General features: G+C 36.1%; 1 protein-coding gene across 6 annotated transcripts in view; it reads left to right on the top strand.

Moving 5' to 3' along the window:
* LYST (lysosomal trafficking regulator) overlaps positions 1-15,494 on the top strand; it is a 202,393-nt gene that overhangs the window by 76,708 nt on the left and 110,191 nt on the right. For all 6 annotated transcript variants that reach the window (XM_059899076.1, XM_059899079.1, XM_059899078.1 and 3 more), the window contains exons 11-16: positions 1,267-1,376; positions 3,543-3,975; positions 7,041-7,185; positions 8,180-8,353; positions 11,806-11,966; positions 12,818-13,008. In XM_059899076.1, coding sequence (XP_059755059.1) covers positions 1,267-1,376; positions 3,543-3,975; positions 7,041-7,185; positions 8,180-8,353; positions 11,806-11,966; positions 12,818-13,008 — 1,214 coding nt within the window. The remainder of the gene's footprint in view (positions 1-1,266; positions 1,377-3,542; positions 3,976-7,040; positions 7,186-8,179; positions 8,354-11,805; positions 11,967-12,817; positions 13,009-15,494) is intronic.

Genomic DNA, 15,494 nt, shown 5'->3' with positions numbered 1-15,494 from the left:
CTGTGTACTCGGAATCAAGGAGAGAGGCGGATGTCACAGACAGACCTTTTATTAATCCCTGTGCTTGCAGCCCTGTCTTACTTCCTCCCCAGATTTGGGACAGATCGGCTCTTCATTCCTCTGAGCCCCTTTGTAATTCAAAGAGATTCTAGGCTGCAGCTTTCTCTTTTATCTATCTCTCCTTCCATCTTCAAGAAATATTTTTAAATCTCTCACTTGACCTGCTCCCAATGCCCACTGCCTCCCCACTTTTTTCCTGTTATGGGTTTCTTCCTTTTTGTTATTCTGAACTTTCAGTTCAGTGACTTTTCAGTGGTAGACAAAGGCATATGTATATGTGTGTGCATATCTCTATTCCCCCATTTTGAACTGGAACCTGTTAGTTTTGAACTGGAAAATAAAATCTAAGCACATACACTTTACATCGATCATGTTATTTTCCTACTCTAAAACCTTTAACTGATTGATGTAACTTACAGGATAAAGTCCATGCTATTTTATAGTCTTGTTGCTCAATTTCTTTCTAGATATGTCTACCATTACGCTACTGTATCAGTTCACTGCTTCTACAAAACATGTTGCTGAAACATGACTTCTCTTCTCAGGTTTTATATGAGAATTATTTTGTCATGTCCAAAAGGGAGATAATATTTATTTTGTAGGACTTATTTTTGGTTAGGATCGGCTGAGATAATGCATGCAAATATAGTTCGATTGCTGTAATATATGCTACAAATATTTATTTTACTCTAGAAAGTTATATGAATGTGTGTATTACCAATTATATTTCATACTAAACCCCATGATAGAATAAAGTGTTCAAACTAATCATTTGTCATATTTTAGTGTTTTCGTAATTTTTAATACTTCCACTTTTACTTATGTCATCTAATTTTCTAATTAGAAAGTTGTAGTCATAAATTAAACATTTTCAACATGAGAAGGTAGCAGACTGTTTTATGGTACCTAACAGCTTATTTAAGAAATACTGTATTAATTTATGCTTCTTTAAATAATACCTTTATTTTACTTTGAGCTAACCAGTCTTTAAGAAAAGTGGTTTTGTTGTTGTTTGTCAGTTGGTTAGTTGGTTTGCATTTAATTATATTGTTATTTCTTCAGCAGATTTTTGGATTATTAGAGTATTTATAATCCGTTCAAGATGTGACAATAGTGTTTGATCCCTTTCAGTGAAATTGTTTATTCCGTTCTTTTAATTATTGTATATCGGCTTTAATTTTCCCCCTCTCTCTTTCTTTAATTTAGCATGCCAGAGAGTACTGGTGGATCTTTTGGTATCTTTGATGAGTTCAAGAACATGTTCGGAAGAGCTAACCCTTCTTTTGAGAATATTTCTGGAGAAATCTCCTTGTACAGTAAATATGCTATAATTTGCCATTTTTTCACTGATACCTAATAGAATATTTTTTTATTATTTAGAAATCACTAAGCTCCCTCTTTTGATGTGGTAATTATTATATAGTCAGCTCCATGTTATTGCGTGTGAAATTCTCGATTATTTTGTTATTTACACAATTTTAACCATTTTGCTTCAATTTCGGCTAGCTAGACATATCGTTGGGAACAGAGTCCCTTTACCCCATTCCACCCCAAGTCTTTGTGCTTAAGAAATGCTAAATAATTTTAATTACTAAAGATTATTATAAGTAATTATAACCATTTTGAGAGTTACCCTTTTTTTAAAGAAAATTATTATTCACTCTTCATTGATCTTCTATCACTTGTCCATTGGTGCAGCTTAGTGATTTTTAGACCGTTCTTTGCTGAGAAACACATTTTTATAATGAAATCTTGACTAGAAGCATAAGCAAATAAAACAGAAAACTTTGGAGCTACTTTCTTTGAAGCAAGGTTGGAGGATGTTCCTGAGCCCTGCCCATTTCACCATCCCACTTGAGCCTTGTAGACCCCGAGGGAGCTCTGTGGAACACGAGGTCAAAAACCACTAGTGTAATGGAGAACAGTATGGAGGTTCCTTAAAAAACTAAAAATAGAACTACCATATGACCCAGCAATCCCACTACTGGGCATATACCCTGAGAAAACCATAATTCAAAAAGAGCCATGTACCACAATGTTCATTGCAGCACTATTTACAATAGCCAGGACATGGAAGCAACCTAAGTGTCCATCAACAGGTGAATGGATAAAGAAGGTGTGGCACATATATACAATGGAATATTACTCAGCCATAAAAAGAAATGAAATTGAGTTATTTGTAGTGAGGTGGATGGACCTAGAGTCTGTCATACAGAATGAAGTAAGTCAGAAAGAGAGAAACAAATACTGTATGCTAACACATATATATGGAATCTAAAAAAAAAAAAAATGCTTCTGAAGAACCTAGGGGCAGGATGGGAATAAAGACTCAGACCTACTAGAGAATGGACCTGAGGACACGCGGAGGGGGAAGGGTAAGCTGGGACAAAGTGAGAGAGTGGCATGGACATATATACACTACCAAATGTAAAACTGATAGCTAGTGGGAAGCAGCCGCATAGCACAGGGAGATCAGCTCGGTGCTCTGTGACCACCGAGAGGGGTGGGATAGGGAGGGTGGGAGGCAGACGCAAGAGGGAAGAGATATGGAGATATATGTATATGTATAGCTGATTCACTTTGTTATAAAGCAGAAACTAACACACCATTGTAAAGCAATTATACTCCAATAAAGATGTTAAAAAAAAAAAAACCACTCGTGTAGACAATTGAGAACTGACTATATATTTATGGAATGTTTCTATTCTATTTTTCTGAGTTCATTTATCATTGTAATAATCAACATTAGTTGTTATTTTATGCATGGGTAGGGCATTGTACTGGGTTAATCTTTTCTATTTTTTTACTTGTCTCCTTAGTCGTTGCTTTTCCCTTTAATTAAATACTTGTTTCCTGTCATCTCTTCTGTACATTCTGTGTTTGAGTTTAACCAAAAACTTGTAATTATAAATAAACCTAAAAACCTTATTTTAGTTTACCAAACAGAGATGAAAGAAATTTTATTTGATTAGGGAAAAGGCATGTAAAATAAGGTGGAAAGTAACGGAGCACTCAATTTTGTGAAGTCAGTCATGCTGTAAATGCCATTCAGAAATCTGAAGAATTTGTAAGGTCTCTTATTCTATCCCTCATTTAAAAATAATTGATAGAAGCAACTATAGTGTACTTGGGAATAAACATCTTTGCTAGAAATGATTCCTGATATAATAATTGTATTTAATTGCTAGTACTTAAAACCAACTCATAACTTTTTAGGTTTGTACCTTAAGAGCATCTAAATCTAAAACAAATTAACCACAAGAGATTACATATTTTAAGACTGAAATCTCTGTTTCATATTTTATCTTAACTACACACAAAAAATGAAAATTTTAATGATATAGTAGATAGGAAGGTGTTTAAATAGGAATGCTGATATGCATATGTACATGTTTGCATTTTCATTTATAACCTGACTTTCAAGATTATTATGTACCTTGTAACATGATTGTAAAGTTTTGTGTGGTTTTCTTCTCCTCTAGGAAATTCTTCTTCTGGGTATTCTGAAAATTGTTGAAAGTGACATTACTATGAGTCCTTCACAGTATCTAACCTTCCCTTTGCTGCATACTCCAAATTTAAGCAATGGTGTTTCATCTTTTTCACAAAAGTGTCCCGGGATTCTAAACAGTAAGGCCATGGGGTTATTAAGAAGAGCACGAGTTTCGCGGAGCAAGAAGGAGGGTGACAGTGACAGTTTTCCCCAGCAGCTGCTTTCCTCTTGGCACGTAGCCCCCGTCCACTTGCCATTGCTAGGACAAAACTGCTGGCCACACCTGTCGGAAGGTTTCAGCGTTTCACTGTGGTTTAATGTGGAGCGCATTCACGAAGCTGAGAGTACCACAGAAAAAGGAAAGAAGACAAAGAAAAGAAACAAATCGTTAATTCTACTGGATAGTAGTTTTGGTGGAACAGGTATGACAACAGCGTTATCTGTTGCACTAAGATTTTTCCGACGGCGGTTTTATAGTAGTTGAGCACTGAGAATACAGCGAAGCTCTGACTTACTCTCAACGTGTTCTTCACGTGGAATGCCTCAGCAGCGGCAGGCTCTGACTTACCGCAGCCTGAGTGGTCAGCTAGCCCTGAAAACTCCATTTTCTTCTGCTCTTTTGCCTAGTGTGTATGGGAGCGGGGTGGGGGAGGCAGGTGGGCCACATCTGCAACTGCTGCTGCGGGGCTCACCGGCCCCATTGCTTGCCTCTTTCCTGGTCCCGTCACTGGGATAGGGTGGCTCCTGGTGTTTGAAAAGGAAAGGATAAAACCCTGTAGCCACTTTTCCATCCTTCTGCTACCGGTTTCCCACCTCCTATTAGTCCGCCTCCATTTCATCTCCTTTCTCTCTCGTAGTTCAAGCTCTCTTTCTTATGCTGTATCTTACCTCAGTGCCTCTCTCCTCGTTCCCATCACAGAAAGTTTAAATGCGTCAACCAACCTCCAGAGTGAGAATAAGTTTCATTCCAGTTCTTTCTATAACTGCTCGAATTGTGATTATGCTACTAGGAAACTGCTAGGTAGAAAGAAGCTGTTCGTTAGAAAGCAGTTTATGGTGGTGGTAAGTAAAGCAGGTAGGCTAATTCTTAGGGTCCATGAATGAATGAAATGACTGAATGAGACAGGTGTTTAGGGGGTTATGATTATAAGGAGGTGCTGGCCTCCATAGCTGCTCATTCCACAAGGTTTACACACGCCCACAGAGCCTCTGCTTCAGGACACTAGGCCTTCACCAGTATCTGGTTTCCAGGGAGGTCTTCTACCGCTAACCTGTAGATGGAACGGAAAACCTTAACGACACTGTCGAGATTGAAGGGTGGGAAATGTCACCTGATATCCACAGTTGGAGCTCTGAATCTACTTTTCCACAGACGTTATTTCCAAGTTATTAGCAGAACACACTTAGGTACTTTTATGGGTTAGCCTAGGAAGCTGAACTTTTAAGAAATCTTAGCAGATAATTTAATGTTTCAGGTAGTTATAGTGTTTTCTTTTGTGAATGGCATTTTGCCACCTAAGAATGGATAGCTCTGAACGATATACATGTGATGTCATTGATGATGGTGCTGTCTCATGTACATGGAGAGCTTTCTGGATTGTGTCACTTTGCTCTGCTCTTGCTATATGCATTTTTAATCTTCACAACATTTCAGTAAGGTGAGTGCTCATACTATCCGTATTTGTAGATGAAGTTAAGCAGCATGACCAATTTATGTGGCTGGTAAGTGCTGGAAATGGATTTAAACCCTCCTAAATTTAATTCCAGAGCTTAAATGTCACCACTACACTATAAACTGCAGATCTCTTTCTTACATATTAAGTGGGAGCAATCACAATGTAAACAGTCTCTAATAAAATGAATAAATATACACAATGACCTGAGAAAACTAAGTATTGGGAACATTTTTAAAATTTCTTATTGTAGATGTATTAGAAAACGTGTGTTTTAGAAAGATAATCTTGCATAAACATTTAAAATTAACATTTAAAAATAGTATACATACAAAAAAATTGAAGAAAGGTGAAGAAAATATTACAGTGATAACACATCCTTTGCCACTAAACCACTGTGTGCCATTGAGCAAGTTATTTAACCTCTCAGCACCTCAGTTCTGTCACCCTCAAAATGGGGATAATAATACTTATCTCACAAGATTGTCATGAGCACTAAATTAAGAAATATTTATAATATAACTACTCTGAATTCCTGAATACACACTGGTTTCTCTTCTGGTCTCTTAATTGTACAAGTTCAGATTTGATATGGAAACATTTTTTTCAATATCACTTCAGATATGAGTTCTCTATATATCTTATATCTTGGGCAGTAGTCCTCAAGATAATCAATGAATTTAACTTTTTTAAGACTTTTTTAAGACTATTATCATTGCTAGGGGGAGTATTCTTAAAAATTGGTGGTGGTTGTTGTTTTTTTAATAAGTTTTTTTTTTGATATGGACCATTTTTTTAAAGTCCTTATTGAATTTGTTACAATGTTGCTTCTGTTTTATGTTTTGGTTTTTTGGCTGGAGGTACGTGGGGTCTTAGCTCCTCAACCAGGGATCCAACCCGCACCCCGTGCATTGGAAGGCAAAGTCGTAACCACTGGACTGCCAGGAAAGTCCCTGGTGGTGGTTATACCCGTAGAAAATTGACAACCAATATATATGCAATCTGATAGCTGGCAGTGTTTATCTTCTCTAAAAGTCTGAGCCTTTGGGCATGCATTTTATATTTTGGTACATCTTAATGGAGCTTTACATGAAGTCATGAATCATGGTAATAGGTCGCATGGCTGAGGATTGAGCTCATCGTACATACTCAGGCAGTGCTAGGTTTTAAGTGGTGAGAAAGAGAAGTCAAGATAACCCGATGGCTCAAAGCCTCTAGCATTTACCTTCGCTTGTCTTGGAGAGACATGTTAGAGTTTCAGAATCACTCAGCACTTACATTCAGAGATCACGCACCAGGGACTCTAAACAAGGAATATATTCAAACACCACAATTTTTCTAAAAGGAATTTTAATATCAATTTTTTAAAAAAACAGCATGCTATTATTATTATTATTATTATAGAGATTTTTGGTGGTGCAAGACATGTGACAATGGTGTGTTCTCCCTGGGCTGGGGCCCCGATGTCACCGTGACCCAGTCCAGTCGATAAAAGAATCATGGCACAGTGACATCACAGTGGTCGCTTCACTCCTGTAATTAGCCCTTGGTTATCATGTATTTTAAAACATTTAACAACTTCTATTGCGCTCAATTACTGTTTTCACTCTTCATGCTTTTTTTTGGAGTTAACATCTAAACTTTGGAAATGTTGTTTGGAAATAAATGTTGTTTGTTTACCTGAAGTGTTCAGACATTCCAGGTAAATAATTTACTACAAATGAACAACCATGCTTTGTAATCTTTTAGATTCACTTTTCCACTCATTTTTTATCAGTTGCTTAACTGATCATTCTAACATCTTTTTCTCATAGAGCACAACAGACCGGAAGGCGCAGAGTACGTGAGTCCCGGTGAAAGGCTCATAGAGGAAGGCTGTATTCATATGATCTCACTGGGATCCAAAGCGCTGATGATCCAAGTGTGGGCTGATCCCCGCAGTGGCACTTTTATCTTTCGGTAACGATTATCCTCAACCCATCATGAATAGCTCATGTATTTAAATAATTTATGTAAGAGACATTAATGTGAAATCTGCTAATAAAGATCATTACAGCAAAATAGAAAATTCTTTAAAAAAAGAAGATACATTCTAACAGTTATTAATACAGCCTTTGTAACAATATATTATTCTATCTAAAAGTCTATAATTAAACTCTGAAGTACGTTATGTTAATTCTCAGTGGTATCTTAGACCAAATACTTACTGAAGTCTTATCTATGAAAGTATTCCATCAGATTGCAGTGATCTTATGATGCTGTTACCAGACAGCTGTTTTTCATGCAGATTATATATTTAAGAGCCACTATCCAATAAGCTTAGGTTCTCCTTGCTGTCTTGTCCTTTTTTTCCTACCTCCTTTGTTAACTAGTATAGATACAAGTCTTTTATTTGTATTGAGTGAGTATGACTAGTATGATACTATCTTTATAAAACTTTAAATGAAACATGTTGCTTAGGGATCTATGCTCTGTAAACGTAATAAAGGTTACTTGGTACATTATATAAATTATATCTTAATTCTCTTAGTAATCCCTCGAAGTAGGTTAGACCAACAATACATCCTGGCATTTAGATATTTATGTATAATATGTATTAATTTTTGTATGAACCAAATATTACACTGTAATTTCTAAAAAGGCAATGACTGTGTAGATAGTACTAATAAAAATTTTTTTTGCAAATTGAATTCTGAAGATTATTGCCCAAATTGTTAACACTAGCAAATGAGCCAAATCTATTTTAGTTCATGAATTGAGGTAATAGTATAATAAAATAACTAAGCAGATTACGGTGTAAAACGAAAGACCTACTGACTTTTCAAGTTAGTTTAATAATAGAACTGATTTTTAATTTCACTTAAATATCTAGAATTGTAGTTGATATACATGTTAAAAACTGAGATCAGAAATTTCATGTTTTTAGCCTATACCTTTTCTCTTTTTTGTGCAGTGTGTGCATGGATTCAAATGACGATACGAAAGCTGTTTTACTAGCACAGGTTGAATCACAGGAGAATATTTTCCTTCCAAGCAAATGGCAACATTTAGTACTCACCTACTTGCAGCAGCCCCAAGGGAAAAAGAATATCCATGGGAAGATCTCCATATGGGTCTCTGGACAGAGGTATGAAACATTTTTAGTAAATACTTATTAATGTCAGTTATAATTTTAATTATTCTGTTACAGCTTCTGAAACAGATTACAGAAAACTATAGATGAAATTTTACTATATATTAACATAAGAGTCTGTCAAGTTAGATATTTTTTCCTATTTATCACTTTCATACAAAATTAATTCCCCTTAGAAATAATTGTTGAAGATTAATGTTTGGATTTGTGGAGCATGCCGAAATCTGAACATTTAGGCACTCATGTAGAACGTATATTTACATCAAGCAACTGAACCTATAATTTAGTCCATCAAGCCCATATGTTATAAAATGAATCCATAAGGAATTATTTAAATTAAGTGGCTAATAAAGCTAATACCTAAATTAAATCAGAGTTGCAAAAGAAATTAGAATGACTAGAGAAAAATATAAGCCAATGTATCAGGTGATAGATTAAGATAGGGTCCTAGAAATATGCCAGGTGATAGATTCGGTTATAGTACTATATGACTTTTACAAACCAGGAGAATTGTGAGTCAAATTAATAAGAAATGTTTTGTAGAGTATCTTAATGTAAACTGTAACACTAAGAGAACTATAAGGTATCTTGGAAATTGTAAGCATTGGGAAGTATTTTATTGAATGAAATAGCATGAAAGGGGATACAGAATTGGAAACTAGTGTAACATGGGAAAGGCCCAAGCTGGCTGGAAGGAACAGTCTAAGTTGAATAATGAGCAAGAAGAATGAGTGGGCATGGTGATACTATGTGACAGCAGCTTTGAATCCAGGATGAGGAGTCTAGATTTAATCGAATGGTCTAAAATATTGCATACCTATTATGTTGCAGACCTTTTGCCAGGTGCGTTTTATACATGACCTTCCAGTTCTCTCAAAAGTCCCTCGAAGTAGATTAGATCATAGAGATAACATATACCCTTAGCACAAATTAACCTCTTTTTTCATTCATTTGTTCATCCAATACTTACTGAGGAATTATTATGTGCTGCGCACATGCTATATCAGGCTTGGGGGCTTGGTGAACAAGACAGACACGTTGCCTGCCTTTTGGGGCTCGCAGTCCCGTGAGGAAGCAGACAGCAAGCATACACGATTAAATGAGTGTGTACAAAGCATGACAAGGACTGTGGGGATAACAAATGTGTCCTGAGACAGAAAATACCAGGTTTGCTACTTAAGAGAGGCACACCAGGGAAGACCTATCTAGGAACAGTTTATTTAAGCTGAGACCTGAAGGAGATGGAGCTTTCCATGAGCAGGAGGGAGGAAGAGTGAGTGGGCCAGGCAGAGGAAAGGGCCTGTGGGAACCAAGGGAAGGCTGTGTACCGGTCAGCACTGCAGTGGCTGTGGGAGTTGATTGCTTACAGCCGTCCAGCCTCAAGAAGGTAGGGGAAGGGGCTTGTGAACGGCTCTAGGGTAGCCAGTCCACAGTATCTGTCACAGGAAACAGTTTATTCATTTAAAAAAAATACATGAAAATACGTCATTGAAGCTCAATTTCCATAGTCCAAATAAAATATTTTCTGAGAAGTTCTGTCTTCACAGCTGCCTAAGCCTGAATGACAGCCGTAGCCAATCACTGTTTGTTTCCAGAGCCTTGAGTTAGATTGCTTGGGACTGGGGATGGGGCTGGGAGAGAGTCTCCTGGACTCTCTCCTCCTCATTTCTTGAGCTCTCAGCACACACCAGGCAGTGTAGTAAGCACTTGACGTGGATGACCTCAATTAGTCCTCCCAACAGCATGATGAAAGAGGTGTACTTTACATGTGAGGCAGCTGAGACCCAGGGTAGGGCAAGGTAACTGACCCAAAGCCCTACCAGCAGTGAGGAGGGCGGCTGAAACTCAAACTGGACTCTTGAGTCTGGATAGAGCCTGCTTTAAAACCCTGTGCTTTACTAACCTGACAGCGTTTTGGTGAATCAGGCCAGCTGACAGGTACAGGAATCATAAACTAATCATTAGACATGTTCAGAGTGAGAGTCTAGCTGTTCTCTGTGGCCAGTTCTGAAGTTATGAGTATAGTCACTTGATTCACATAGCACTAATTTTTACCCACCCACTTATTTCTTCATTACTTTGAGGGAATTTTTTCCCCTTTGGTACAAGTTAATGATTTTATCTATTAATAGAGCAATGAGCAAGTGACCAAGGATGAATATATTATTCTGTTGATTTAAATTCGGCACTATCTTCATCACTCTCTGAACTAATAGAATAATTTCTACAAATAATACATTTCAAGATGTAATGACACTGAAAAAACCTATTAATATTTTCTATTACTTTTTATTTGATGAACAGCACACAAATATGGTAGGAATATATGGCACATAGTAGATAGTATGAATTATTTTAGTGTTTGTTGAACTCATCTTGCATTGATCTTACAGTAAGTTTTCTTTACCCATAAAAACTGTATTGTCATAATGCCACTAGGTGGCAGTACTGTTTCAGTCACAGCCATTTAGTTGGTTCAAGAAAGATGCCTGTACAGTAATAGAAGTTATCTCACTCTAATGTTGTATGTCAATTATACCTCAGTAAAAAAAGCTCACATCTTTCCTTTGTTAAAAATATTCCTATTAAAATAGTTAAATTTATATGCTAAGTATGAAACAGAAAGCCTTAGGGGAAAGTTTTTAAATACATACATACCAAAATAGAATATCTCATTATTAGCTTATTCTAAGTCCTTTGTCTTATTCACAAACTTTGTCTTTATAAGCTACCTTCATTATCTTAATATGGAGGTTAAAACATTTCTAAAATGGGGGTAGAGCTTGGCACTCTGCCGTTTCAACTAGAGGATGAAGTTCTCCCATCATGGATGTCTGTCTAGGAGAAACCGTTAGTTTACCTCTTCCTACTCTGCCTTTTGTAAGGATTCCTGTAACCTTTATATGAAGAAAAGCAAGAGACTAATCAAAAGCTCGGTAATGATTTAGCACTGAAAAAACAGAAAATGCCAAAAAGCATTGGCGTTTTAGTGCCTTGTCAGAGCAAAACCTGAAGAAGTGATATTCTTTTTCTGATTAGTTTTTGAAGCCCTCATAGAGGACATGAGATTTTAGGAATTGTTTACTGAGGTGGGAGACTTTCTGGTAAAATCAGGGGGAGGTGGTAGATTTATATCTTAAACCAGGAAGGTGAATGTGCAGAAGTCAAGTGGCAAAGAAAGCTTGCAGCAAATGTCCGGTCATACTTCCCATGGCCTGGTGTAGGACCATCAGGCATCTCTATTCTACTCCCGTCCTCTGGGGCTTGTGGACCAGCAGCACCTTGGACCAAGACACAAGAGAATCAGTCCTCCTCTCTCTCCCATCACCAGCTCTCTGATACCGAACCAAGAAACTTGTTCAAGAATTTCCTGTTTTTAAACATTCATACTTTAAAAATCCCTAGTACTCACTGAAGTAACTGATTTAACTTTGTTTTTAACGTAGGAAGCCTGATGTTACTTTGGATTTTACGCTTCCCAGAAAAACAAGTTTGTCATCTGACAGCAATAAAACATTTTGCATGGTCGGCCATTGTTTATCATCCCAAGAAGAATTTCTGCAGTTGGCTGGCAAATGGGACCTGGGAAATTTACTTCTCTTCAGTGGTATATTTTTCCCCTTCAAAGCATTTCCAAATTTTTCTTTCAGTTAACAAATATTAGACTAAGTTAATTATCCTGGATAAAGTATTAATCCCTGTTCCTTCACTTGTACTTAGTAAGTACTGTATTTCCTAGGTTCCAAGATGTACTTTTAAAATATTTTAAGATTTTTATAATCTAGGTGTTTCTTATAATTGATACATTCATTTAATGTAGAGGTGTACATCCTACCCCCATACCCTCCCCAAAAGAGAAGCTTATATTAAATCATCTTTATAATCCTGGAAAATGCACTGTTATGACAGGTACCCTTAGACTGGTTGTCTCTTTTATTTATAATTTTAGTATATTATATTAAAAAATACCACATTTTAAGGGAAAAAGAAATATGTGATTTTAAAAAATATATCACTAAACCTGGCACGTAATAGCATTCAGACAGTGTTTATTGAATAGATGGATGGACGAAGGAATAAAGATCCACATGTTATTTTTAAAAGGAGTTTACTGAGGTATAGTTTCCATTTACAAAAAAAAAAAAAAAAAGAGGCAAAACAAAACCTGCTTTTAGCCTAAAGAGCAACTAGAAATTTTATGACTTCATTATACCAAGAGCTTTCAGTTAACTTTATATATGTATCTATATTAATTCATCTTACATCCAGCAGATAATCTTGCTGTAAATTATTTGCTCATTACACCAATTTGGAAATTGAGGCTTTATCAATTTTGTAAGATACAGTGAACAACTGTAAGACTTAATCTAGCAAAAAAAACCTCTTGGTTTCTTGTTTTTTACGAAAAATTTTGGTTGGAGTATTTTAAGTAAATAACTTAATTTTTTTGCTATTCAGGAGCTAAGATTGGCTCACAGGAGGCATTTTATTTATATGCTTGTGGACCCAATCATACGTCAATAATGCCATGTAAATATGGCAAGCCTGTGAATGACTACTCCAAATATATTAATAAAGAAATTTTGCAGTGTGAACAAATCAGAGAACTTTTTATGACCAGCAAAGATGTCGACATTGGTCTTCTAATTGTAAGTTTTCATTTTATAAGTTTTAACTTTATAGTAACTGTTATGTATGTTTATTGAATGTGTCATTAGCTGGGAATTAGATTTTTAGAGTTTTTCTTTTTTGTTTCTCAATATTTTCTTTACTTAGAAGTGTTTTTCTTTTTAATTGAAATGCTTTGACCACCTCAGAATTCGTTTTCAGGTTTCAAATTTTCATCTGCTTTTCCTTGGAACTATATTTCTATACTAAGTATCAGTTTAGTTTAGGTTATACCTATTAATCATTTGAGAAAAATATTTATGATATAATGAAAATATAACACGTGTTAGCCTTAAAAAATTGCTTATTACCTTTCTTTCCCATACTTATAAATAAATACTAACTTTTATTTATATTAATTTTAATTACACATATTCAGATTTTAGAATGTTTCTTTCTTTAATATCAATAACAACTAGGAATTTTGCTTTCAAATTTTTGCTAACTCTGCTTATATGAGACTCTTGATTGCATTTTATACATTATTCTAATATTTTGTTATACTAAATATAGATTAGGAGCTTGTGATGGATATTTTTCATTATAGCAGCTTGGAAACTGATCCTTCATGGTCTTAGAAGATCTGGTAAAAGCTGGTAGGCCTAGCCACGAAACTGTGTTCCTCCTTCTCTTGCTTTCTTATGAGAGGTACAATTATAGGTCAGAGATATTTCTTACTTGGAGACTACTACTTTGGGATATATTTTGTTGTTATTGTTGTGTTAATGAGGTGTATATTTTACAATCAAAATATATTTTAAAGCTGTAACATTTGACTAAAGTAAAGGAGAAGTTCTAGTTCAGATATTTTGTAAAACATATGTAAGTCTTAAGTGGTGTTAAATATACATCTGTGGTAAAATATAGAGTAGATACCTGTGGACTTTAACTAAAGATCTGGTATTAGGCACACAATCATTTTCTCCCTAAGGAGTATTTTAAGATGGGGGTTGGGGGCGTTTTGGCTGTCCACTATTATTGAGTGGGGGCCAGGGATTTTAAATATTCTACAGTGCATGGGCGGTGTCATACACCTAAGAATTAATCCCACCCCAAATGTCCCACCGTTGACCAAACATGCTTTAGTGAAATGATTCTCCAAGCAGAATCACCCAGAGGACTTGTTAAAACCTAGATTGCTGGGCCAGAGTTTCGGATGCAGCAGATCTGAAGTGTGGTCCAGGAGTTTGCATTTTTAACAAATCCCGGGTGGTGCTGATGCTCCTGGTTGGGGACCACACATTGAGCATCTCTGCTTTAGGAAGACGAAGGCGCTCGTACAGCAAATGTCTGTTCAAAACATAACTTTAACTCTCTAGTTCTTGGTTAGTCCATTTGTTTTTACAAAAATTTACATATTCTTAATCCTTTTATTTTGCCCAAAAAGAATATAGGTTGTAAGTCATAAAATTCAACAGAAATTATCACAGATAAAAATTATACAGGTTTTATGTGAAAAGTCTTTTTTTAGAAAGCAGATTTTTTAAGCCTGACTTCATTATTTTGGGGTTACGAGGTATGAGTGAGCAGTCAGGCAGAGATGGTGCCCTCCTGGCAAGGCATTGGTGTCAGGTGGGACTTGTTTCAGGTAACTGAGTATTTTATCAGGTTTCTAATGAAAACTACTACAGATATACAATTTTGTTTTACCCAGCATAATCATATACAGTAGACTGTGTAGTCAGTTTAGTTGGTATGCATATATGCTAGGTGATGCCTGATGAAACTATGCTTAAATCACCACGAGTTGAAAATGATCGAAGCCCAAGGCACCCCCGCCCGCCCCGGCTTCTGTGAGAAGATCTTGAATCTACCTGATTTCCCTAAGCTTGAGCTCCTGCAGCTGCCTCCACGGAGAGTGCCTCAGAGTATATTTTGCATTTAAAATTTACCATCATTTTAAAAGTAGTTAATAGAATATTTGACAGACAGCCAGAATCTGATCAAAACTACCCTCTGCATGGGAGAAATATTGAAAGTTCCATTCAATTTCAGTTAGGTATGCTGATAGTCTGGAATTTTATTGTAGTAGAAAGAATGATCTAGTTTAGAGTCATGTTTAAATGAGTAGGCAGCCCATGAGCAAATTCAAGACCAAGATACATTGGTCTTGAATACATTGGTCTTCATACAATGAATACATTGACCCAGAGTCTCCAACTCATAGGGTTGTAAAGATTGGTTAATATTTATAAATGCATAGAACAGTGCCTGACATGCAATGAGTGTGGTATGGGCTTGTTGTTATCGGTGATAATAGGTATAATTTCATGTTTATTCTCAAAAGATCAAAGGTGGAACTTTTCTCAGCCTTGATGTGGTTTACACATATTGATCACTGCTAAATGAAACTGATCTTTTCCTTTGTGGGGAGCTGTCTTGCTTCTCATGTCCATCTTTGTTTAGTGTAGTGTCTCTCTTTTTTAAAACAAAGAAAAAGATTTGTTGGTTGTCTTTTCACTTTGAA

The sequence above is a fragment of the Balaenoptera ricei genome, chromosome 16 (genome assembly GCF_028023285.1).
Source record: "Balaenoptera ricei isolate mBalRic1 chromosome 16, mBalRic1.hap2, whole genome shotgun sequence".
In the NCBI taxonomy this organism is placed as follows: domain Eukaryota; kingdom Metazoa; phylum Chordata; class Mammalia; order Artiodactyla; family Balaenopteridae; genus Balaenoptera; species Balaenoptera ricei.
This window is presented reverse-complemented; position numbering and strand designations above follow the sequence as displayed.